At 43.8% G+C, this 25,977-nt stretch overlaps 1 protein-coding gene across 3 annotated transcripts in view; it reads left to right on the top strand.

Annotated features, from left to right (window-relative positions):
• The window catches only part of FBXO36 (F-box protein 36), a 103,230-nt gene extending 84,144 nt beyond the window's left edge, over positions 1-19,086 (top strand). For 2 of the 3 annotated variants that reach the window (XM_069578515.1, XM_069578517.1), the window contains exons 4-5: positions 14,212-14,438; positions 16,891-17,377. In XM_069578515.1, the coding sequence (XP_069434616.1) occupies positions 14,212-14,430 (219 nt within the window). In that variant the 3' untranslated portion in view covers positions 14,431-14,438; positions 16,891-17,377. Of the gene's footprint in view, positions 1-14,211; positions 14,439-16,890; positions 17,378-18,784 lie in introns of those variants that run through there. The other variant, XM_069578516.1, reaches the window with a different exon arrangement.
• Positions 19,087-25,977: the final 6,891 nt, after the last annotated feature.

A 25,977-nucleotide genomic window follows, 5' to 3' on the forward strand; every position in this document is an offset into this window, starting at 1 on the left:
CTGATTATTCATATTTTTAAAGGAAAGAGGATTCTTGTTTGTTTGCTGTTTGATTTTTTGTTTTTTAATTGATATGTAATTGACTTAAAACACTGTGTTAGCTCCAGGTGCATAGCATGGTGACTTGCTATTTCTATACATCACAAGATGATCACCACTGAAGGAGAGTTGTAAGTGAATAAAATATAGGAGTGGGAATGTATGAAAGCTTCTCTCGGGGCCTGGGTCTGTCCTGAGAGTCAGTGGAAGGATTTGATGGAAAATAACAGCAGCTGCAGTAGCTCAAGGAATCGATTCCTTACACGGAGCAGCTGTCTTTCCTCCGGGTTTTGCTCATTTCCACTTGCTAGTCCTCTCCCTCTCAATGTCCTGCCATTATTTTAGTGCAATCTTGATAATAGCCTCCATAATTTACCCAGAGCTCTAAAGTAGGGCTTTTCTAGGTTGCTGATTTCAGCCCTCAGAATCCTTGCGGAGCAGAATTATTCCAAGATGGAACATGATCCAAGGCTGCTGCTTTTTTTTTCTTTCTGTGTAATATTAACCTTTCATTTCTGCCGTTAGTCTGAATATTGTGGTCATTTGCCTACTTTCCCCTTCATTTATAAACTACTTTCATTTTTGTTTTTGTCCCATCAGTTATTACATTATTTTATTAAGAAGTCTTCTATTTCAAACTTTGGGGGCATTTTTTAGTCATGGAATTGATTTATTATCCATGAACATTTCCTGAGCACTGACGACACAGGAAAAACCCTTCTATACGTCGCAGGCAGCCACATGAGTCCATCAGTCCCTGACCCCGAGGAGCTCATCATCCTGAACTGGGGGCAGGTTTACTGGCAAATTATTCATGTCCCTATCCCACCCTTTCCTGTGGTCCCAGGGAGGGAGGGCTCCTTCTTCTTCCAGGTCAGTGCCACCTGCCATCTGGTGCCAAGGTCTAGCTGGAGGGATTTCAGGTTGTCACTTATCTGCTTTTTCTTTCTTTTGAAAAAAAAAATTATTTATTTCTTTTGACTGTGCTGGGTCTTTGTTCTGCACTCGGACTTTTTTCTCTAGCTGCAGCGAGCAGGGGCTACTCTCTAGTTGAGCTGGGAGGGCTTCTCTTATTGCGGAGTGAGGGCTCTAGGGTGCACGGGCTTCAGTAGTTGTGGAGTGTGGACTCAGTAGTTGTGGCTCCCAGACTCTAGGGCACAGGCTCAATAGTTGTGGCCCACGGGCTGAGTTGCTCTGCGGCAGGTAGGATCTTCCCAAATCAGGGATGGAACCCGTGTCTCCTGCAGCGGCAGGCAGATTCTTGACTACTGAGCCACCAGGGAAGCCCTTTTTCCTCTGTGTACTTGTTGTTACGTGCATTTTTGCTTTTTATTTATAAAAATTTTAGATTTATAAAAGTGTCATAAAGATAATGCAAAAGGTTTGAATATGACCTTCACCCAGCTTCCCCTAACCCGGGACATTTATCAAAACTCGGCAGCTAATGTTGCTACAATACTATTAACGAAACCACAAACTTGATTTATATTTCATCACTTTTTCCACCAACGTCCTTTCAGTGTTTCACAATCCAATCTGGGATACTACGTTACATTTAGTTCTTATTTCTAAATCTTTCAATTGTTTTTTCCTCTCAGTATATTGATTTTTCTCAAATCAGCCTCATCTTTCATAAAGAAAAACTCTTGACTATATTCTTATTAAAAAATTTTTTGTCTTCCAACACTGCACAGCATATGGAACTTCCCCAACCCTGGATTGAATTTATATGCCTTGATCCTTGGGTTGGTAAGATCCCCTGGAGGAGGAAATGGCAACCCACTCCAGTATTCTTGCCTGGAGAATCGCATGGACAGAGAGAAGCCTGGTGTGCTACAGTCCTTAGGGTCGCACAGAGTCGGACACGACTGAAGCAACTTAGCACGCACAAAGTGGAAGTGCAGATTCTCAGTCACCAACCACTAGACCACATGGGAAGTCCTCTTGGCTCTATTCTTATTCAATCTCTTTCCTTCCTTGTTTGGGGAAAAAAAAAAAAGGATTTACATGTCGGTTCACACTCAGCAAACCAGCATTATTCAGCGGACTGAGATTTTATAATCCCTGAGAAAATGGGAACAGTAAGGGTGTGTCCTGGTGACACTGTGAAGAATCCACCCTCCAATGCAGAAGATGCAAGGGATATGAATTTGATCCCTGGATTGGGAAGATCCCATGGAGGAAGAAATGGCAACCCACTGCAGTATTCTTGTCTGGGAAATACCATGAACAGGGGAGTCTGGAGGGACTATAGTCCACAGGGTCACAAAGAGTCAGACATGAGTGAGTGACTGCACACACACACACACACACACACACAGAGGTGATAATATAAATTTGTTACATATGAATGACCATTCTTTAACAGAGGTCAGCCCTTCCTACTGGAGGGAGATTTAAAATATCCCTTCTTTTATAAAACAATGGTATTAAAACATGATAATTTTAGCGAATTACCCTTACTTGGCGAATTACAAAGTGAGCAATCTTTTGGTTCTTAATTGTTGTTTTGTTTGATTTCTAAAAATTTCACTGATCTTATCCAGAATTCTGGGAATCCCGGGTCTTCTGTCTGCCTACCCCTCCTCTCTCATCTCCCCTCTGTCCACGCCTCCTAATATCTCTGGCCTCATTCACAGTAACCTCTTGGTTGTCACATCCAAAGGATGAGGCCTCCCACTCCCTGACCCATCTCCACTTCCAGGATTCTCTGGTGGGTTTCTTCCTGGTGGCTTGCTCACTGATTCATTGGCTAAACCTTTTGTGGGGGCTGAAGGTGGCTTTCTAAAATACACGCTGGTCATGTCACTGCCCTGCTCAGTGACCCTTAGCGATGTCCATCATTTTCAGAATGAGATCCATAGTCTTGGCTGGCACTTCAAGCCACTGTGTCCCAGCCCCGGTTCCCGCCCACAGCCCCAGCAAGGCAGACCGTGCTCTATCCTGTGTGCTCAGCTCTCTGCGCCCCTAGGCCTTTCTTACGTTGTTCCCTTCAGCTCAGACAGTATAGAACCTGCCTGCAAAGCAGGAGGCCCGGGTTCAATCCCTGGGTCGGGAAGATCCCCTGGAGAAACAAATGCCAACTCACTCCAGTATTCTTGCCTGGAGAATCCCATGGACAGAGGAGCCTGGTGGGCTACAGTCCATAGGAGTCGCAGAGTCCATGACTGAGCGACTAACACTTTCTTTTGAAGGAATGTCCTCCCTTCTGACACACCACTCTTAACTCCTGAATGTCCCCTCCCTTGTTTGGGTTTTGTGTTATGTCAATTTTGTTTTATTTTTGAAAAAGAAAATTGATTTGCATTACAATAACCAGGTTGACAACTGAATAAAAAATGATGTCTTTTAATGTGTAGTAAAAAGTAAATTTCCCTCCCATTCTTGATCCTCATTCCTCTAATTCTCATCTCCAGCAACAATCATATTACCCGTGTCTTGTATGTCCTTCCAGAGAGTCTATGCACATGTAAGTGTGTGTGTGTGTGTGTGTGTGTGTGTGGTGTGTGAGCATATAAACATATATATATACACACTCTTTTAAAAAGCATAAAAGCATATGGTAGCACTTTATATATTGTGCTCTGTCCGTGTTTTTATCTAAAACATATTTTAGATACTCTTTCATGTCTACATCTAAATCTTCAATTTAGAAAAGTGATTTAAGTTATTGTTATATGGACAAGTTGTAATTTTTAAAACCAGATCCCTAATGATAAACATTCAAGTGGTTTTCCCTCTGCTATTTATAAAGAACTCCCCAGACTATGGCCAGACCAGACTCTGCAAAATTGAGTTTGCCTTGGAAGCATAAAGACACATGAGAGACACAGAGGGTGTGGGGACTCTGGTGGGCAGGAGTCCGAGCCTGGGAGAGCCCGTGGTGCTAGCCCACAGCCAAGTCTGTAAGTTTCCACTTATCCCACTTAATGCCACCAGTGATGAGGGCCATCTGGCTGCCTGGTCTTGCTCTGATTTCATGTTGACTAAGCCATGGAGCCTCCAGGGATGAGCATCTAAAGGTCTGGTGAGCTGGAAGGGTGTATTTCTCTGGGTAAACCAACATAGTCGCTCTGCATCCTGTGCGCTAAGTCGCTTCAGTCGTGTCCGGCTCTTTGTGACCCTGTGGACTGTAGCCTGCCAGGCTCCTCTGTCCTTGGGATTCTCCAGGCAGGAATACTGGAGTGGGTTGCCATTTCCTCCTCCAGGGGCTCTTCCCGACCCAGGAATCGAGCCTGCATCTCCTGCATTGGCAGGTGGATTCTTAACCATCTGAGCCACCAGGGAAGCCCCTCCTCTTTATTGGAACTTGGCTCAGATGAGCACGCCCTTGAAAGGTGGATCCTGTGTCTCGGGACACCAGAACGTCACACCGAGGGCCAGCCCTGGGGTTGTGGTGGGCTCACTGAGGTGAGGCTGCCATGTGGGACCTTCCTGGGGGCTGCTGAGGTCCAGATGGGAGGAGGTGGGTATGACCGTGACCAGCAAATGGACATATTTGTCTTGTCTGGAACTCAGGAACAGGCCCCCATGAAACCCACTGAGGAAGAAAGTCTCTCCTCTGTCACGTTTTGGCCTATGGAGAGCAGATTTTTCCTCATGGTCCCAAATTCTCTATGACTGTGAGTCCCAGGTCTGGCCAAGCAGGCAAGCCACCTGGGGAGCCAGTGGATACAGCCAGGCCAGGCTCTGAGTGTTGGATTAGGTAGTTCTTGGTGGACCCGGCAAGTGCATTTATTCATAACCCAATTCTAAGCATCTGGAACAAGAATCTGACCACTTGCTATTAAAACTCTACAGATGAAATATCTCATGAGACTCTGAAAGGCTGGAAGCCTGAGGTGGGGGTAACGGGGTTATTTTGACATCTCCACTGTGTACAGAGAGTGTGGGTGTTGAAATCAGCTTGAGGCCAGAGAGCTGGGTTCTGTTCTTCACTCAGTGACTCCCCACCATGAACCATGGGCAGTCACACCCTTATCCCCTCTCAGCCTTAACTTTCACATTGTAAAAGGAAAGATTTTAGCTATTAATAGATAAGTCCTAGGATCCCTGATGCGAAGAACTGACTCATTTGAAAAGACCCTGATGCTGGGAAAGATTGAAGGCAGGAGGAGAAGGGGACAACAGAGGATGAGATGGCTGGATGGCATCACTGACTCAGTGGACATGAGTTTGAGTAAACTCTGGGAGTTGGTGATGTACAGGGAGGCCTGGCGTGCTGCAGTCCATGGGGTCACAAAGAGTCAGAGGCGACTGAGTGGCTGAACTGAACTGGACTGAACTCAAGGATCCCTTAGAACGTCTGCATAGTTCATGTATGTTAAGTTCATGCACCACCACCAGGGGGAGCTAAATCCACGATCAGCTAAATTTTGGATCCAAGTGGCTAGAATCAGTCAAGATGGGTATTTTGTGTTTTGCACCCTGAGATGTATCAAGCAAAAGAGCCCTAGGGTTTGTGAGTCCTGGCTGGGGGTATTTTGTGGACCAACTTATAATGCAAAATAAAACTAAATATTTTCCTTATGAAATACAATGATCCATAAATGAAGTTACACTGGTGGAAATTTCAGCTCCAAGAATTCCTTCCTTTCCCCCCAAAACCTCATCATTTTCTCCCATAATTTCTGTTATATAAGATACACTGACACCCTGAAATGTATTGTGCTGGGAAAGAAATAATCATCTAGAGTTCATATTTTTAAAAAGAGGTTCAGATATGTTTGTTTTTTTTTAATACTAAGAAATCTTTTTAAGAGTTTCCCTTTATTGTTTATATTTAGAATATGTTGTAATCTGAGTAGAGAAACTGGACCTTGAAGGGCTGTTGAAGGTGGGATTAAAACAATGAACGACCTGCCTAACATCAAAATGTCTGGAGGGTTGTCAGTATCATAAGATTCAGTATTGCTGTTTGACAGTAACGTTCATGATGTGAATATAATAGTTTTTGCCTTTAATATTTATGCAGAAAGGGTCTTAAATGATGATGCCCTATTATTCTATTCATTTCTGTTTGTAGTTCACTCTTTTCCTTTATTGAAATATGTTGAGACCAGCATGAAGTATGAAAGTAAAGACGATAGCCTGCTTTCTGCTCCAAAGTGGGTATAACAGTATCATGAACAGAGATAATGCTTACATGCTTTTCCCCTTCTCCAGAAAGAAAGCAGAATGCGTGGGAACAAAGCAGGACCCCACCAAGGCCAGGCCAAGGGTGGTGAGAGTGGACTGCTTGGCCTCCTGAAGCTATGGATGGGGTGGGTAGTGGCAGCTGGTATGACCAGTTGGGTCCACACACCAGGTGGGTCCGACATCAGTCAGGCGCAGGGTCAGTTCACCTTCAGACAGCTGTCACATGGTGGGGGGAGCTCTCAATCCTGGTGCTGGACCTCCCCAGACTCCCAACCCTGGTGACTGAACTGGCCCCCCAGTAGCTAGGTGCCCGTGGGAACTTTCTTCCCGGTGTCTTATCAGAAGTGGATGAGGTAGCATCTGTTCCGTCTCCCTTTCCTCCCCATCAATTACATCTTTCCGTGTACTTTACCTGTGTCACCCCTAGTAATTGTCACAGCACTAAAAGTTTAGCATCATTTCCATGTAGTCACAATAAGTACCACTTATTGAATACCTACTATGTGCTAAGCATTGGATGTACATAATCCAGTGCAGTCCTCAAACAGAGCTGTGGGATGGTTGGGTAGAGACCACCCAGTCTTGATTATCAAGGCAGAAATAGAGACTCAGATAAAGCACACAAGTAATGCGCAGTGGAATCTGGTGCTGCGCCCAGGCAGCCTTACTCAGTGGCCAGTGTGCTTAAATCACTTTATTCTGCTCCTTAGATGAGCAAATGCAAGATTGGATGTGGAGACAGGCTTAGAGCAGTAAGTAGAATGCCCAGGAGGACTTAATCATTAAGTGTCAGGGCCAGTGCTCAAATCAACTGTGTTTGCTGGTTACCTTGTCTACCTTGGTACCTGAAGAACACAGGAAAATATTCTCTCTTGTAAGATGGAGTTAAGTATGCGAATGTGTTTTTTCACTCAGTGAAACAAGAGCTGCAGCAGGTAGGTCCCACAATGACAGGCCATGGCCTTGAAAGAATTTTCCTCAGGTCACATGGGAGCACCCGTGAGCAGTAAGGCAGGAAAGGTCCTCACGCCTCAGAGCATGCCACTGTCCTTCTGTGTGTGTTGTGCTTAGTTGCTCAGTTGTGTCCAACCCTTTGAGACTCAATGGACTGTAGCCCACCAGGCTCCTCTGTCCGCGGGGTTTCCCAGACAAGAATACTGGAGTGGGTTACCATTTCCTTCTCCAAAGGATCTTCCCAACCCAGGGATCAAACCTGGGTCTCCTGCATTGCAGGCGGATTCTTTACTATCTGAGCTACCAGGGAAGCCCCATCCTTCCTGCTATGTTACTATACACTTGTGATAGCTCAGATTCCTTTTTAATACATCTTTAGAATATTTACCTCTGAGTCATTTCTAATGACAGGGCTTCTCCAGTGGCTCAGTGGTAAAGAATCCGGCAGCAATGCAGGAGCCTCAAGAGGTCCCTGGGTTCATTCCCTGCATGGGGAGTACCCTCTGGAGAAGGAAATGGTAACCCACTCTAGTATTCTTGCCTGGAAAATCCGCTGGTCGGAAGAGCCTGTTGGGCTACAGTCCATAGCATCGCAAAGAGTTGAACATGACTGAGTGACTAAGCAACAGCAACAGCATTTCTGCTGAACCAACTTTGCAACCTTGGAATTTGTGCTGGTTGGTGGTTTAGTAGCTAAGTTGTGTCCAACTCTTGTGACCCCATGAACTGTAGCCTGCCAGGCTCCTCTGTCCTTGGGATTTTCCAGGCATTTGTACCAACAGAATGGATAAAATCAGAGGATGGCTTGAGTCTATACCAGTTTCTCATTTCATTGATGGGATTGCCCAAAGGTGATCCATCCTGAATGAGTTTCACTACAAGAAGGACCCCATCATATCTTGTGAAGGAGTCAAAGCTTGTAGTCATCCTTAAATAGCAGTTACATATCAAACACTAGAAAAGTTTTCACTACCCATCATATTAGGATAGACCAGGTAAGAGATTGTGGTTTGGGGTCACAAACCACCCTAAAACTCCAGGGGCTTGAGACAATAATAGATGTTCATTTCTCTCATGATTCATACCCACTGGAGGCTGACAGGAGGCCCTGCTCCACAAAGTCCCTCAGGGATTCAGGTTATTAAAGGCATCACTGTCCTGTAACTGAACATGATTTACATAGCTGTTCAAGTCAAAGAGCTCATCTTTAATTCTTCCTTTTCCTCTTGCTTCTCATTTAATTCATTAGCAAGTCACATGAACCCCGCCTTCAAAATATATCTACAGTCTGATCATTTCTCACCTCCTACCTTGCCACTACCTGTTACGCACCCTCCTTATATCTTCCTGAATTTTCCAGAAGGAATGCCACAGGAGATTTGCCTTCACTGGTGAGGATAGCAGCACACCTTCATCATTTTGCCTGAGTACTATGTCGGCTCTCCAGCTGTAAGTCATACTTACATCGTAGAAATATTGATCCCTTTACCTTCTCACATGCTATTCCACACTGATGACATCATGCTGCTGAGCAAGGGAAGCAGATACCTTAGGTGCCTTGGTGTAAGATATGTATATGTGAAAGAGTTGGAGATGAACTCAAGAACTGAGAGGCCGGCCATCTCCATGTGTTATCCAGAATCCATTGCCTTATTGTAACTTGCTACTCAAAAAGGCCTTCCCTGTGGCTCAGATGGTAAAGAATCTGCCTGCAGTGAAGGAGACCTGGGTTCTATCCCTGCATTGGGAAGATCCCCTGGAGAAGGGAATGGCAACCCATTCCAGTTGATTCTTGCCTGGAGAATTCCATGGGCAGAGGAGCCTGGTGGGCTACAGTCCACAGGGTCGCAAAGAATCAGAAATGACTGAATTGACGCGTGCTAAAAAAGCAGCACAGCTCCTTGTGGGTCTTTTTAGTTTTCAAGGTAATATATAACACATTTGAGTTTGCTTCTCTGATTCATTTACCAAGTAGCCCATAAAGCTGCCACATTTAGGTTTACCCAGCAGCTGGTCCAGAATGCAGGGTAAACGGATGAATCACTTGCTCCTTACAATCCAGCAGATTGGTACTTAGAGTGTCTGTGGCCTGTATGGCTATGGTCTATCTTGATCGTTGCATCATCAGGAAAATTATAGCTCATATCTCTGAGGTTTTTAGACTAAAGGCATGGATGCTTTTGCAGATAACTGTTCTGCTACTGAGAAACAGCTCCTGAATTCCTGTGGGGCAAATGCTGATGTTTTGCATAGATGGTCTTAAATAAGATTTGGAGATTAATGTGGAATTTGGGGAAAGAGGTATTTGGATTGACTTTTCAGAATAATCCAAAGACTCAGGATATTTGTGTCCCATGTGACTGTTCACCAAAGAGCATGCAGTGCCGAGGACATCTTCAGTAATGAGATGAATGAGGGGGTCTGTTCTATGGACGTTAGTTATCTCCTATCCCCGGCTGGGTTCATAAAACCAAGTGCCCAGGTGGCAAGGATGGAAATTGTACGTGGACTCAACCACATGAGTCTCCTATTTTCAAGATTAATCTGGCCATTGTCACAGGAGGGGCAATGCTGAGCCCTCGGGAAGGTACTCAAAGGGCGGGGTCCAGTCGTTGACAAAGTGCTCAGTGGGTTACACAGGTTTCTAGGTGGCGCCAGTGGTAAAGAATCTGCCTGCCAATGCAAGAGAAGCAAGGAATGTGGGTTCAATCCCTGGATCGGGAAGATCCCCTGGAGAAGGTAATGACAACCCACTCCAGTATTCTTGCCTGGGAAATCCCATGGACAGAGGAGGCTGGTGGGCTATAATCCACAGGGTCGCATAAGAGTCGGACGTGACTTGACGACTGAACACCACCGCCAGGTCAGTTACTCTGGACCCTCTCCACCGTGGAGGAAGCAGCGCCGTGTCTTCCTTGGGTGAGGTTCCTACTCTGGGTCTGGTTCCGCTTTCCTGGCACACCATGCTCCTTCGGCAACATCGTGTATAAATTGACTGAATGCCTTATTTTTCCATCATCGTAGCCCACACAAGATTGCTTCAGATGATTTTTTTTCTGAAATAAATAAATTCACTTATTAAATAAACAGATATAAATACATAAGATAATGAGTACAAAATTTCCCACTCTTAGCATACCCTCCACTATCTAGAAATAATTGTTTTCAGGGAATGAGGGAATGGCTTTTTGGAGGCACTTACTCCCTTATCTCATCAGCTAACAGACAACACTTTGGAAGGTTGGTGCGCAGTCTGACAGGATGTAATACATGCTCCCAGTCACTGAGTGGAGTGTGGTCCTCTTTCTTCTGTAGCTACAACCGAAGGATGGACGTGGGAGAACCCTCTCTCGGAGTCACACCTAATCACCAATGTGAAAAAAAAATGTTGCTTTCTTCTTCACAGCTTGGGCTGCTACTAGGCTAGAAATGTTGATGGTCAAAGAAGCAATACATTCACGTGAAGAACAAGAATGATTCCACCAAACTAGAAATTAAAAGTGTTCCCAGTCTATCTAGGGCTCCTAATGCCACTGGACAAACAGGCAAAAAAAAAAAAAAAAGAAAAAGAAAAAACTACCCAAATGAACACTACTATATTGACTCAGGTGATTAATCCTATTTACCAGAGAAAAATAGACTTGCTGGTTCACAGAGAATTATAGAGAAGTATTTCTAGGACTCAGACCATCCATGCACATGAGCTGAGTTTTTTGTTTCTCTCTCTCTCTCTCTCTCTATATATATATATATATATATATATATATATATATATATATATATATATATATATATATTTTTTTTTTTTTTTTAATTCGGGTGCACCACATGGTTTTCAAGGATCTTATTTCCTCCACCAGGGATCAAACCCAAGGCCCCCTGCAGTGAAAATACAGAGTCCTAACCACTGGACCACCAGAGATTTCCTCTGGCAAATGCCTTCTAACACTGGCACATTCAATGGCAAAACCTAATTAAGAAAACTAAAATATCTTCTACCTATAAGATCAAGAAGTGGTCACACCTGGCAGGAATTGGAGAAGGTTTGGATCACATCAGTAGGTATAGAATCTTGACCAGTTCAGGTACTCAGTTCAGTTCAGTTCAGTTGCTCAGTTGTGTCTGACTTTTTGTGACCCCCATGAATCGCAGCACGCCGGGCCTCCCTGTCCATCACCATCTCCCGGAGTTCACTCAAACTCATATCCATCGAGTCAGTGATGACATCCAGCCATCTCATCCTCTGTCGTCCCCTTCTCCTCCTGCCCTCAATCCCTCCCAGCATCAGAGTATTTTCCAATGAGTCAACTCTTTGCATGACGTGGCCAAAGTATTGGAGTTTCAGCTTTAGCATCAGTCCTTCCAAAGAACACCCAGGGCTGATCTCCTTCAGAATGGACTGGTTGGATCTCCTTGAAGTTCAAGGGACTCTCAAGAGTCTTCTCCAACACCACAGTTCAAAAGCATCAATTCTTTGGTGCTCAGCTTTCTTTATAGTCCAGCTCTCACATCCATACATGACCACTGGAAAAACCATAGCCTTGACTAGACGGACCTTTGTTGCCAAAGCAATGTCTCTGCTTTTGGATATGCTATCTAGGTTGGTCATAACTTTTCTTCCAAGGAGTAAGCATCTTTTAATTTCATGGCTGCAGTCACCATCTGCAGTGATTTTGGAGCCCCCAAGAATAAAGTCTGACACTGTTTCCACTGTTTCCCTATTTCCCAGGAAGTGATGGGACCAACTTAGTTTTCTGAATGTTGAGCTTTAAGCCAACTTTTTCACTCTCCTCTTTCACTTTCATCAAGAGGCTTTTTAGCTCCTCTCCACTTTCTGCCATAAGGGTGATGTCATCTGCATATCTGAGGTTATTAATATTTCTCCTGGCAATCTTGATTCCAGCTTGTGCTTCCTCCAGCCCAGCGTTTCTCATGATGTATTCTGCATAGAAGTTAAATAAGCTGAGGACAAAAGGAAGATGGAACAGGTAGCAGAATGAGAAAATCACAAACACAGCTCCTGCTGGTGACCAGTTTCAGAATCCAGGACTGCAGTAGCTCCCTGTATTTTCTTCCTCACCCAGTGATACATGCATTTGCATGTAAACCAGTATTTCCTCTTTCCCTTTCGCCTAGTATTTTAAGGAGGCAAGTCAGTACCCATTGAGTTTATAATTCTAGGATACAAAGATGAACTGGGATTAACTGGGAGGAACAGGCCTCATCCAGAGGTCTGCAGTGACTGTTGGGATTTGGCAGGAATGGGGTGGCAAGAGTGGAAGGCAAAGAACAGACACATTTTCCCCCGTGGGAGGACTAGGTGGAGTATGTTGTGCTGCCACTGTTGTTTGCATGTTTAAATGGGAGAAGAAGGGTATGTGTGGAGAAGAGCCTAGAAGTCAGACTGAGGAGCACGTACGGGGTCGGTAGTCATGGTGCACGGGCTCAGTTGCCCCTCGGCATGTGGGATCTTAGGTCCCCAACCAGGTATCAAACCCAAGTCCCTGGCATTGGAAAACACGTTCTTAAGTACTGGGTGACTAGGGAACTCCTGCTATTCTTTCCACTGCTGGATTGTCACATGTGATGACCACTAGATGGAACCCAAGAAAGGGGAAATCAGGTTGGCGATGAACTCCCCTGAGTGTCCAGTTGGCGCAGGAAGAGTGGAGCCAGGAAGTGTCCTGGGGCCCACATGGGACCCTTCTTCAAGCACATTTTAGTTGCTGGAGTTATCACTGTGCAACGTCAAAAATCCGAGCAACTTTCAGTGCTCCTGGTCTTGCATACACGCACCAAAAAACAAACCATGGCCATTGCTAAGGTCAGAGATAATAAATGTAATGGAAGCTTTAAGAAGGATTTGGGGGCATGGCAGCAAGGGGTCAGAAAATCTCCATGGTAAGAATGTTTAGTAGCATGAGGCCGATGAACAGCGTTGTCATAAATGATGGTAGCAATTGGAAAAGTCCTGGTGGGAAATCTTTGGTTAATGGAAGCTGAACTGTAGCAGCTTTGAGCTTGAGGGAGGGCAAAATGGTCTTGTGAAGATGCTAGGCTGGAGGGGTCTTGTCTGTCCTTAACCTCCTGGCCTCAGGTAAAGGACCAGACAGAAGAAGGACATCCCGGGGACGGTATTCCAGAGAACGGCTCTCTTTGCCCTGTGCCTACAGGCTCAGGGAGCAGACTGAATCTTTCAGACCACTCTGCTGCATGGTGTGATGTCAAGCATGCAAAGGACTTGGAGAGAAACTTGTGGACAGGACCCTGGGCCCAGGAGTGTGTAAATTTTAGGTGTGCTGGTTGGCGGTCTCCAAGGGCTGCTTGTTGGTTTCAATGTGGTTCACGACTGAGCAGCCCGCAGTGAGCTAAGGTGTCCGCTGAACAACCCCAGGGGAGAGGTGACTTATCCGTTGTTGTTTAGTCATTAAGTCCTGTGCGCCTCTTTTGTGACCCTATGGACTGTAACCCTCCAGGCTTTTCCATCCATGGGATTTCCCAGGCAAGAATACTGGAGTGGGTTGCCATTTCCTACTCTAGGGGACCTTCCTGACCTAGGGATCGAACCCACGGCTCTCCTGTGTGGCAGGCAGATTCTTGACCGCTGAGCCACCTGGGAAGCCAGAGGTGACTTAAGCCAGGGTTTAACGTGAAGGCACCTGAGCAGAAGTTAGCAATGCTCCTGCAGCCCTAGGTGAAGAGGGGTCAACCACACATTGTCAGCCTCTGCTATGTGGCTAATCAGAAATTCACCCTACCAGGCTATCTGCATAAACTATGTTATGTAGTATGGGCACTGTTTATAACTAGCTGGCATTTTGCATCTCAAATGAGATCAGGACTCAGTTTACTCCCTTAATTGAGTATTGCTCAGTCCTTTAGATACTTGGGTGCTTGCCTCTCTCCCCACAGAGGAAACTTCACGAACTGGAACTGTGGCTTGCACCTCTCCGTGCATCCGCGGTGTTTCCTCCCAGGTCTCACGGGCAGCAGGAGTTGGACAGCAATGTTGAGTGAGTGAGTGAATGACTTTCCCTTAACCCGCGTGTGATGTCACCGCCCTCTGACTTCTACCCACAGTTGTGCATGTCGGAGGAACTGTGGGAGCAGATCGTCCGGAGCTCCTGTGACCACATCACTCCCGACATGCGAGCCTTGGCCCAGGACTTGGGCTGGAGACGGATGTACTTCACCAACAAGCTGCAGCTCCAGCGGCACCTCCGCAAGAGGAAGCAGCGGCAGGGAAGCCAGCGGAAGCAGTCAGCTCTAGACGCACACGTTCCCGCCGCTGGGAAGTAAGAGGCACGGTGCGTTTTCCTTCCGGGTCAGACCTCTTCTGCTGCCGTCCCTTAAGCGCTAAGGCCTTGCTGATTCAAGGAGTAATAGAGTATTTGCGCACACACACGCAGCACCACGCCTGCCTCTGCCAGGCCTTTTGCCTGAACCACAGTCTCGGCTACAGGTCAAGGAGGGTCAGGTCATGACCCTGGCACTACTCGGGGGTGGGGGGCTGCAGGACAGGAGGCCCCCATGTCCTGCCACCACATTAGAAAAGAGACTTCTGCTGTATGGAAACAATAAATGATTATTGGCAGGTTTTTATTTCAGATGTATTTTATCTAGGCGTTGGAAAGGGGGAAGTGGGCTTTTGGAGTTTTTCCTGGTGTTGTGTCATCTGAGTTCACCCATGAGTAGAGTAGGTGGCTGAGTGTGCCCACAGGGAGCCATGAGGGGACAGGGGCCATGGAGTGGGGGGGGGGGGGTGCTCCCATGAGGGCAGCTGCCTCCCTGACTCTGCTCCTTGAAGTTGGTATTCAGGGCCCCCACTCTGTGGACCAGGGATGCCAGGCATGTGTCCCCCACGTGGACAGCCTCTGACCTGGCCCCCTGGGACGTGGCTGGAGAGAAGCCTAGACATTCTGCTCGTAGACTGGGTGCAGAATTTAACTTCCCAGGACTTGATGTTGTCAAATAAACCTGTAGATATTTCTTAGAGAGATGCTGCTCCCCACAAGGAATCTGGAGTATCATCACTTTCATAACAGGGATTTTTTTTTTTTTTTTTTTTTTTTTGCGGGGAGGGTATTTGATCTTTATTTTTATTAAAATATTTTATACAGATTTTTAAAGGTTACTTTCCACTTATAGTTATTGCCAAATATTGGCTGTATTCCCCATGTTGTACAATACATCCTTGAGCTTATCTTTTCCCAGCAGTTAGTACTGTCCACTCTCCCACAGCTATGTTGCCCCTCCCCTTCCTGCCTCCCACTGGTGACCACTAGTGTCTTCTCTAGACCTGTGAGTCTGCTTCTTCTTTTGGTAATATTCACCAGTTTGTTGTGTTTTTTAGATTCCATGTGTGAGTATAATAGGGAGTTTTAGGAACACAGGCTGGGACTTCCCTGGCGGTCCAGTGGTTAAGAATCCATCCCGCAGTGCAGGGGACATGAGTTTGATTCCTGGTCGGGGAACTAAGATCCCACATGCCAGGGAGCTAGCCACAAAGAAAGATCCCTTAGGACACAACAGAGACCCGAAGAAATAAGTATTTAAAGAAAACACACACACACACACAAACACAGGCTGTGGTAATGCAGGTTGAAAACCCAAGCACAGTTTGTATTCTGTTAAGTTGGCAGAGGAGCAAAAGCAGTACAGTTTGCAGGGAGGAAAATTCTACCTCCCTGAGATGGGTTATTTTAACAATCGTTTTCTTCCCGAGAGCTCATACCAAGTAAGTACCCATACAGCAAATAGTCTCATGACTCCTTTCAGGGTACAGAACAAAGTAGCTCTCAGCCTCCCGTCACCTTATCAACCTTATCAGTGCTTCTTGCCCGCAATCTCCACTTTGCTACCTAGAAAAAATACAGCCCCCTCCCCAGGCCAGAGGACCTTCCTGTGATGCCCGGGGACATCCTAAATGGGAGCCAGAGGTGGGCTCTGGCTTTTCTCGACACCTCACTCCTCGGGAACAGCTCCATAGCCATGGCTTGCCGACAGATTCTTGTTTCCTGTTTTACTAAACCTGGATTCCTACCAGATCAGATTTTAACCCTCATCCACGCGCCCTTAACACTCAGTCTTGGGTTTCCAGGGATGTCTGTGAAATCAAACGCAATCTGCTTCCTGGCAGATGAAGCGTCTGTCAAAGTGGCGTCTGGATTTAGTCCAAGCACAGAGCAAAGACTTCATTGGCGAGAGACCCAGGCCTCCGGTCCTGCCCAGGATCGAGGCAGGGTGGCTGGCAGGCAGGCAGAGGGCTCGTGCCTCTGTGTGGCTCCTGCTGCTTTGCTTCACTTGGAAGTTCCAGACTTCACTCCCGGCCAGGTTTTCAGTGACAGGTTAATACCACGTGTGTACAGCAACTGTGTGCATGTACCCTGTGGCAAGTCAACAGAACTGTGTAAATATCAAATTACAGCCCATTTGTGACCTTGATGCAAAGTGTCAACAGCTTAAAAATTTCATGTGTAATGTTTTATCAACTGAGTGCTGAAAGCTTATGGGCATGCATAATAAGCTAGATTCAACCTGCATTACTAAGAACACAAATATGGCTGTTTAAAAACTTGCTACTATATCAAAGGTTATAAGATAAAAATAGATGCTAAAGATGAAATAATTAAAAATGAATTATTGTATATTGGCCATTATTAATAGTTAAACAACATAGGTTATTAGCTGTTTTTGATAATTATTCACCCTCATAATTCACTGCCTTATTACCTAATTGAAATTATTTTTACCAAATAGGGACCGTATCATCAACCTAAAATCCTGTAAGACACCAGCAACCTCAGTGGTCGATCATTCTGCCCCTCTCTCCCGCCTCCATGGGGAGGCAATGGCGATTTTGCCTCTCCGCCTCTGCTGACAGTTTTTTTGTGGACGGATAAATCTGCTTCGTTCATGACACATCGTTTCAGAGTGAAATGTCACAGCAGTTTATACTTTTGTCTTTTTTCATCTTTACGCTCAAATGTGCTTCTGCCTGGCTATCACTCACCATTGTAACTGTAAAAGTAAAATGCTGATATTCTCCAGTGACTCATATGTTTAGTGTTATAAAAATAATTTATTAACAGTTGCATATGTGAATATTTAATTTATAGACTAAAGAAATATGTATATTTTACTCCATGTCAACTTCTAGTACTGCTTTTTATTCTTGAAGAGGTTAGTATATTACATGCATTAAACTTTGATTATATGGAATCTGCAATTAAAAAAATAATAATTGTATTTCTTTTTGGCTTTGCTGGATCTTTGCGCGGGCTTTTCTCCAGGTGAGCGGGTGCTACTGTCTAGTTGCAGTGCACAGGCTTCTCATTGTGGAGCCTCTGTTCAGGGGCTTCTGCTGTTGGGGAGCACAGGCTCTAGGCGCACAGGCTCAGGAGTTTGGTTCGCGGGCCCTAGAGTGAGCAGGCTCCAGCAGTTGGGGCAGACGGGCTTAGCTGCTCCGTAGCATGTGGAACCTTCCTGGACCAGGGATGGAACCCTTGTCCCCTGCACTGGCAGATGCATTCTTATCCACTGTTGCACCAGGGAAGTCCCTGTTCCAAGCCTTTGATGAACTAGATCATTGCCCACCTTCCCACAAGCATACTATTATACGTGCATGTGTGCGTGCTCAGTCGCTCAGTCGTGTCTGACTCTGTGCGACCCCATGGACTGTAGCCCACCAGGCTCCTCTGTCCATGGGATTTCCCAGGCAAGAATACTGGAGTGGCTTGCCATTTTCCCCTGCCCCAAGGGATCTTCCCAACCCAGGGATTAAACCCATGTCTCCTGTGTCTCCTGCACTGGCAGGTAGATTCTTTACCACTGCGCCACCTGGGAAGCAAGCATACTACTATACATTTATTTAAATAATAATAAGCATATTCTTCTTCAAGGCCCTCGCATGCTCTAAGAGCAAACCAGGTAAAGGACTGAGTTACAGAGTGGAACATGTCTCACTGGTACCTTCCCAAATTCAGTCCTCTCTTCTTCCTGCTACTTTCCTCCACCAAAGACCAGGCCTTCCCAAGAACTCGCACCTCTTCCCACTTTACCTGACATTGGAAGAGGCTCCCCAGTGCCAGTTTGAGACCCTCAGGCCAATCCTGCTTTGACTGCTGGAGGTCCACACAGTTCCTTTACGGCATCTTTAATGCATTGCCAGTGATCTGCACTCTGCCCTGACTCAGTTTCTCTTTCCTGATGCCAAATGCTGCTGCTTCTGTCTTTGCAGTTCAACATCAGCCTTTTCTCCCCCACCACTGTTCCCCCAACATTTTGGCTTTATAACCCTCCATTCAGTGTTACGTTTAAGTCACACTCCATTTATTGTTATATTTAAGCATGGATCATTAACTTTAAGGGAGATTAGAAATCTTGTTTCCTTGGTTCACAGCTGTACCATCTAATTGCAAAGATGCTGGAAAAGATGAATCTAAAATCTGAAAAAAGTACAGATTTGAAACAAAATATGACTTAAAAGCTACCTATTCCTTGGCTTTACAATGTTAAAATTTTACCTTTGTGTTACCTCATAAGTTGCGGCATCATGTTAAGAGAAATCATTCAGAGTCTAAAGAAAAAGGAATTGAATATTTTAAATGCAGATGTGATGAGTTCATTAAATGCCAAAAATTGTTCATTATAGCTTTTCAACCCAGGAAGGCAAAGCCACTGGAGTGCCCTGCAGGCAGGCAACTTGCGCTGTGTGTGCCATCACAGAAAGTTCCTCTGGCAGAAAGGCATGTGAGCCTGCGAGCTGCCACTGCTGACTGCTGGCTGGCCAGAGAGTCAGTAGAAGACATCAAAGCGGCGACACTTTATATCATACAGGAGCTTGTGAACTCAAAGATGAAGCTGCAAACAGGAAAGCTGAGTTAATACCTTCTCTGCAGAATGGTACTTTTGTCTCACAAACGGGCAAATCAATGGATGTGTCCAGACTCGCCATTTCGCTTGTGTTCATCCAGTGTTATACCAACTAGACAAAGATCTTCTATGTGAATGCTTAGAAGCAAACACAAGGGGTGCTGAGACGTTCCAAATACTGAATAACTTCATTCAGTCTCATGTTTGGTCCTGGAGTCACTGTGTTGAGGCTTGCACTGACGATGCAGGGCAATGGTGGCTGCTGTTAGTGCCTTGGCACAAGTCGGAGCAGGGCCACTCCAGTGTACCAGAAGTCACTGTATTTCTCATTGGCATGCTTGTAGTCAAATAAGGTTCACTTAAGGACATCCTTGATGAAACAGTAAAAATGATCACTTTTATGAAATCTTTACTCTTGATTTCACATCTTTTTGAATATCCTGTGTGACAAAATTGTTACTGAATCAAACTTGAGTCTGATAGAGCAGCAAAGCCAATCTACTGACACCTGGTTGTGGTGAAGGAAAATACAGTATTTATTTGCAAGGTGCAAGAAAGGAATACAGGCAGCTCATGCTTAAAGACCCAAATTCTTCTAGCTTTCTGGGGAGGTTTTTAAAAAAAGTGTGAGGTAACAGATTGAATGCAGAAACAAACATGAGAACCCTATCTGTTCTCAAACATGAGAACCCCCAACAGTCTTTTATTAATGCAAATATTAAAGAAATTTGCAAAAATGTAAAACAATGTCACTACTCTTACTAAAATTTTTTTTTGGGAAATATAGTTACTTTTCAAAAAATGTTTTATATGAATGTGAGTTCACTGTTATTTTAGAATGAAGTAATAACAAATATTTTTTAATTTTCTTAGTTTTTTTTCCTAATATGGTAAATATCAATAAGATATAGCCTATGAAAACAGAAGATCTTTGGGACTTCATTGGGGACCTGAGACCCAAGAGTTTGAGAACTCTAAGTCTAGGATTTGTAGTCTGTGTCTTTCATTTGACAAATAGACATACCTAGGGATGGTTCTTCAGTTGTTTTCTTGAGCCTCTATGTATTTTACACTATTAATTACAATTTCATTTAAGCAGGTCACAAGTCTAATTTCCCTTAGCTTCCTTATCAAATTGTCACTTTTAGCAACAGTAGCTTCCTTTGCATGCAGGCAAGCACTTTGCATGAACTGGCCTTGTTCTATTAGGAGCCCAGTTTACATCTGTTGAGTGGAAAGGAACTATGGAGGCACACAGTGGAATAAAAATACTATGTACTAGGAATGCTCCGTAGATAGTAATTGACCAGAATTTCATCCTGAAAGAAGGAAATAATCAAAGCAAGGGAGTTAGGATGAACACTTGAAATCGATTGAAGGTTGACAGAAGTATTTATCACCACATTACACATTATGGTTAAAAATCAGAAACAACCTAAGCAGCCAACAATCAGGAATTTGAGGTTTTTTTTTTTTAAGATTTATTTATTTTTGGTTATTCTTCATTGGCTGGACTTCATTGCTTTGCTTGGATCTTCCCTAGTCGTGTTGAGCAGTGGCTTACTCCCTAGCTGCAGCGCACAGGCCTCTCACTGTAGTGGCCTCTCACTGTAGTGGCCTCTCTCGTGCAGAGTGTAGCCTCTAGCATGGGCTTCAGCAGCTGTGGCTCATGGGCTCCACAGTGCAAGCTCAGTAGTTGTGGCACACGGGTTTACCTGCTCCATCGCATGGGGGATCCTCCTGGATCAGGGATCAAATCTGTGTCTCCTGCATTGATAGTTGGATTCTTTACCACTGAGCTGCCAAGGAAGTTTGTTTTTAAAACATTATAATTTATACAATCATTAAAAGTGATATTGCAGATAGGTATTTGTCACATGGAATTTATTTGGACATAAATTGACCATTTTTTCTCCCTCCTTGCTGCCCCATCTCCTTGCCCTTTAAGAAAGAGTTGACAGAACACCATTATCAAAACTATGTTTAATCCCTCAGTTGTGCTGGAGTGAAAAAGCTGGTTGAGACCACTGGACTGAGGATGCATATCAACTGATACAGAGAGATGTCACTGACACAGTGTTCATGCCAAGAACACATTATAATTTGCTTTATAATAACATTTAATTATAAATTATAAAGTATAAAAGGGATTTTTGTGAAACACCCAAAGAGTAAGAAGATATAAAAGATATCGCAATGTCTATATCAGAGTATTGGAATTACATTAAATTTTTTTTCTTCTTGTTGCTTATTTTTATTCTATTTTCAGTATGCTAATACATACTTATGTGCTTATCAAATTCAGTATATCAATGAACATGTAACATAATACTTTGTAACAGGAAAACAAAATTATTTTTAATTTGTTAAAATACAATAACTCACAAGTTTCTCTTTATCAAAGTGTTACACTGGTAGTGACTTAACAAAAGGAAAAAAACCATGCTAATAAACTCACTGTTGCTTTTTCAAATTGGCTGGAATGCTTTATATTTTGGTTGTGCCGAAGGGCATGCAGGATCTTAGTTTCCTGACCAGGGATCAAACTCACAGCCCCTGAAGTGGAAGCATGGGGTCTTAACCACTGGACCAGCAGGGAAGTCCCTGGAATGTGTTACTCTTAAATATACCGAAAGCTGGTCTTCAATTTTAGTGACCATAAAGGAGCTGGAATGCAAAGGTAGGAAGTCAAGAGATACCTGGAGTAACAGGGAAGTTTGGTCTTCCCTGGTGGCTCAACTGCTAAAGAATCCACTTGTAATGTGGGAGACCTGAGTTTGATCCCTGGGTTGGGAAGATCCCCTGGAGAAGGGAATGGTTACCCACTCCAGTATTCTGGCCTGGAGAATTCCATGGACACTATAGTCCATGGGTTCCCAAAGAATCAGACACGACTGAGCAACTTTCACTTTTTTCACTTGGCCTTTTAGTACAAAATGAAGCAGGACAAAGGCTTACAGAATTCTGCCAAGAGAACCCATTGGTCATAGCAAATGACCAACAAAACAAGAGATGACTCTACATATGGATATTACCAGATGGCCAATACCATAATCAAATTGGTTATATTCTTTGCAGCTGAAGATCGAGCAGCTCTATACAGTCAGCAAAAATAAGACTGGGAGCTGACTGGCTCAGATCATGAACTCCTTATTGCAAAATTCAGACTTAAATTGGAGAAAGTAGGGAAAACCACTAGACCATTCAAGTATGACCAAAATCAAATCCCTTACAATTATACAGTGGAAGTGACAGATTCAAGGGATTAGATCTGATAGAGTGCCTGAAGAACTATGGACAGAGGTTTGTAACACTGTACAGGAAGCAGTGATCAAGACCATCATCAAGAAAAAGAAATGCAAAAAGGCAAAATAGCTGTCTGAAGGGACCTTAAAAATGGCTGAGAAAAGAAGAGAAAGAAAGAAAGTGAAGTCGCTCAGTCGTGTCCGACTCTTTGCGACCCTGTGGACTGTAGCCTACCAGGCTCCTCAGTCCATGAAATTTTCCAGGTGAGAGTACTGGAGTGGGTTGCCATTTCCTTCTCCAGGGGATCTTCCCGATCCAGGGATTGAACCCAATTTTCCCGCATTGCAGGCAGACGCTTTACCGTCTGAGCCACCAGGGAAGCCCAGAGAAGCTACAGGCAAAGGAAAAAATGAAAGATATACTCACCTGAATGCAGAATTCCAAAAAATAGCAAGGAGAGATAAGAAAGCCGTCCTCAGTGATCAATGCAAAGAAATAGAGGAAAACAATAGAATGGGAAAGACTAGAGATCTCTTCAAGAAAATTAGAGATACCGAGGAAACATTTCATGCAAAGATGGCACAATAAAGGAAAGAAATGGTATGGACCTAACAGAAGCAGAAGATATTAAGAAGAGGTGGCAAGATTACACAGAAGAACTATACAAAAAGGATTTGAATGACCCAGATAACCACAATGGTGTGATCTCTCACCTAGAGCCAGACACCCTAGAGTGCAAAGTCAAGTAGGCCTTAGGAAGCATCACTACAAACAAAGCTAGTGGAGCTGATGGAATTCCAACTGAGCTATAAATCCTAAAAGATGATGCTGTGAAAGTGCTGCACTCAATATGCCAGAAAATCTGGAAAATTCAGCAGTGTATACAGCACTGGAAAAGGTCAGTTTTCATTCTCATCCCAAAGAAAGGCCATGCCAAAGAATGTTCAAATGATTGCACAATCACATTCATTTCACATGTTAACAAAGTAATGCTCAAAATTCTCCAGCTAGGCTTCAATAGTATGTGAACCAAGAACTTCCAAATGTTCAAGCTGGATTTAGAAACAGCAAAGGAACCAGAGATCAAATTGTCGATATTCGTTGGATCACCGAAGAAAAACAAGAGAATTCCAGAAAAACATCAATTTATTCTTCATTGACTAGGCTAAAGCCTTTGACTGCGTGGGTCACAACACACTGTGGAAGATTCTTAAAGAGATGGAAACACTTTACCTGCCTCCTGAGAAACCTGTATGCAGGTCAAGAGGCAACAGTTAGAACCAGACATGAAACAACGCACTGGTTCCAAATTGGAAAGGAGTACGTCAAGGCTGTATATTGTCACCCTGCTTATTTAACTTATGTGCATCATGAGAAACGCTGGGCTGGATGAAGCAGAAGCTGGAATCAAGATTGCCAGGAGAAATATCAATAACCTCAGAAATGCAGATGATACCACCCTAATGGCAGAAAGTGAAGAGGAACTAAAGAGCCTCTTGATGAAAGTCAAAAAGCATGAAAAAGCTGGCTTAAAATTCAACATTCAGAAAACTAAGACCATGGCATCTGGTCCCATCACTACATGGCAAATAGATGGAGAAACAATGGAAACAGGGTCAGACTTTATTTTCTTGGGCTCCATAATCAGTGTAGATGGTGATTACAGCCATGAAATTAAAAGATTCTTGATTCTTGGAAGAAAAGCTATGACAAACCTAGGCAACATATTAAAAAGCAGAGACATTACATTGCTCACAAAGGTCTGTGTAGTCAAAGCTGTGGTTTTTCCAGTAGTCATGTATGGATGTGAGAGTTAGACAATAAAGAAGGCTGAGCACTGAGAAAAACTGATGCTTTTGAATTGCGGTGTTGGAGAAAACTCTTTTGAGAGTCCCTTGGACTGTAAGGAGATCCAACAAGTCAATCCTAAAGGAAATCAATCCTGAATATTCATTGGAAGGACTGATACTGAAGCTGAAGCTCCAGTACTTTGGCCACCTGATGCAAAGAACTGACTCATTTGAAAAGACCCTGATGCTGGGAAAGATTGAAGGTAGGAGGAGAAGGTGACGACAGAGGACGAGATGGTTGGATGATATCACCAACTCAATGGACATGAATTTGAGCAAGCTCTGGGAGATGGTGAAGGACAGGAAGGCTTGGAGTGCTGCAGTCCATGGGGTCACAACGAGTCAGACACAACTAAGCGACTGTCAACAATAAGAATCAACTGATAAGCTTATCTACAAGGAAGATTTATTGCCCAATCCCCCAAGATTCCAATCCACTAGGTTTTTATGTAGCTCCAGGAACCTGCATTTAAAACAATTTTGGGGACTTCCCTGGCAGTTCAGTTGTTAAGACTCCATGCTTCCAATGCAGGGAGTGTGGGCTTGACCCCTGGTTGGAAAACTAAAGATCCTACATGCTTTGTGGCCTAAAAATAAATAAATAGATGAAACACACAAAAAAAGTCTGGACACAAGTTTTGAATTGGAAAAACATCCTGTGTATAAGGGAAAATGTCAGTCCCACCCCAGAACCCAAACTTATTCCTCCCTAGAGCTGAACACTGTTAATGTTTTTTTGTGTTTCCTTCCAGAAATGTTCTCTCTCTCTCTCTATATATATATATATGTATATATATATTGTACATATGTGTATATATATATGCACACACACAAGACATGAATCACCTTTTTTGTAGTTAGCAAAAATGTAATTGGGAGTACATTAGACATCTTGATTTTTCCCTCTTAGCAATATATCTTGAATACTGTTTTCTAATTTTATAGATGGATCTGTCTCTTTTTTTGTAACATTTGCATAAATACCATACTTTATTAAGCACTTCCCACTGATGGACATTTAAATTCTATCCAGTCTTTTATATAGCAAACAATAAATCAAACAACCCTTATTCATTTGTCTTTGTTCATGTATAACAAATTTTAGAAATGTAGCTGCTCAGTTAAAAGGTTTTTAACCTTTTAAATTTTGTAGCTGAAGCTGACCCTTCTAACAATTAATGTTAGGTAATTTTCTCCAGGTGGTTTGGTAACCATGCATGCATGCTCAGTCACTCAGTCATGTCTGACTCTGCAACTCCATGTAGCCCCCCTAGGCTTCTCTGTCCATGGGATTTTTCAGGCAAGAATACTGAAATGAGTCACCATTTCCTACCCCAGGGGATTTTCCCCACCCAGAGATCGAAGCCACGTCTCCTGTGTCTCCTGCATTGGCAACTGGATTCTTTACCACTGTGCCACTCAGGTTTGGTAACCACACCTAGAGAAAAACTCTTTTCCAGGGAAAGAACCGAACTGATAATCATCACTTGGGAATTTTCCTCTTAAAACCCAGAAAATAAGGATTTTGTACAGAAACTCACTGACCAACTTTAAAGTGGACAAAATTTATTGAGTTATATGTAAATAAAATTATGTGGATACATGAGGGAAAACCTATAAAGCATATAACATTACAATCAACTATAATATCTTCAAAGAACTGTAAATAATATTTTAAATAGGATATATTAATGTACTTGCTGTAATTCTTTACAAGCATTCTCTTTTTTTCTGTTGGCAACATGAATATTGCAAGTAAGATTTACTTTGTTTTTGTAAAATGAGGACTTGATTTGGAAGAAATCATCACTTCCATAAATACAGTAAATCAACAAACAACTGGATGGACTGAACATGAGAAGGTCTAACTTGGATA

The sequence above is a fragment of the Ovis canadensis genome, chromosome 2 (assembly GCF_042477335.2).
Source record: "Ovis canadensis isolate MfBH-ARS-UI-01 breed Bighorn chromosome 2, ARS-UI_OviCan_v2, whole genome shotgun sequence".
Lineage (NCBI taxonomy): Eukaryota > Metazoa > Chordata > Mammalia > Artiodactyla > Bovidae > Ovis > Ovis canadensis.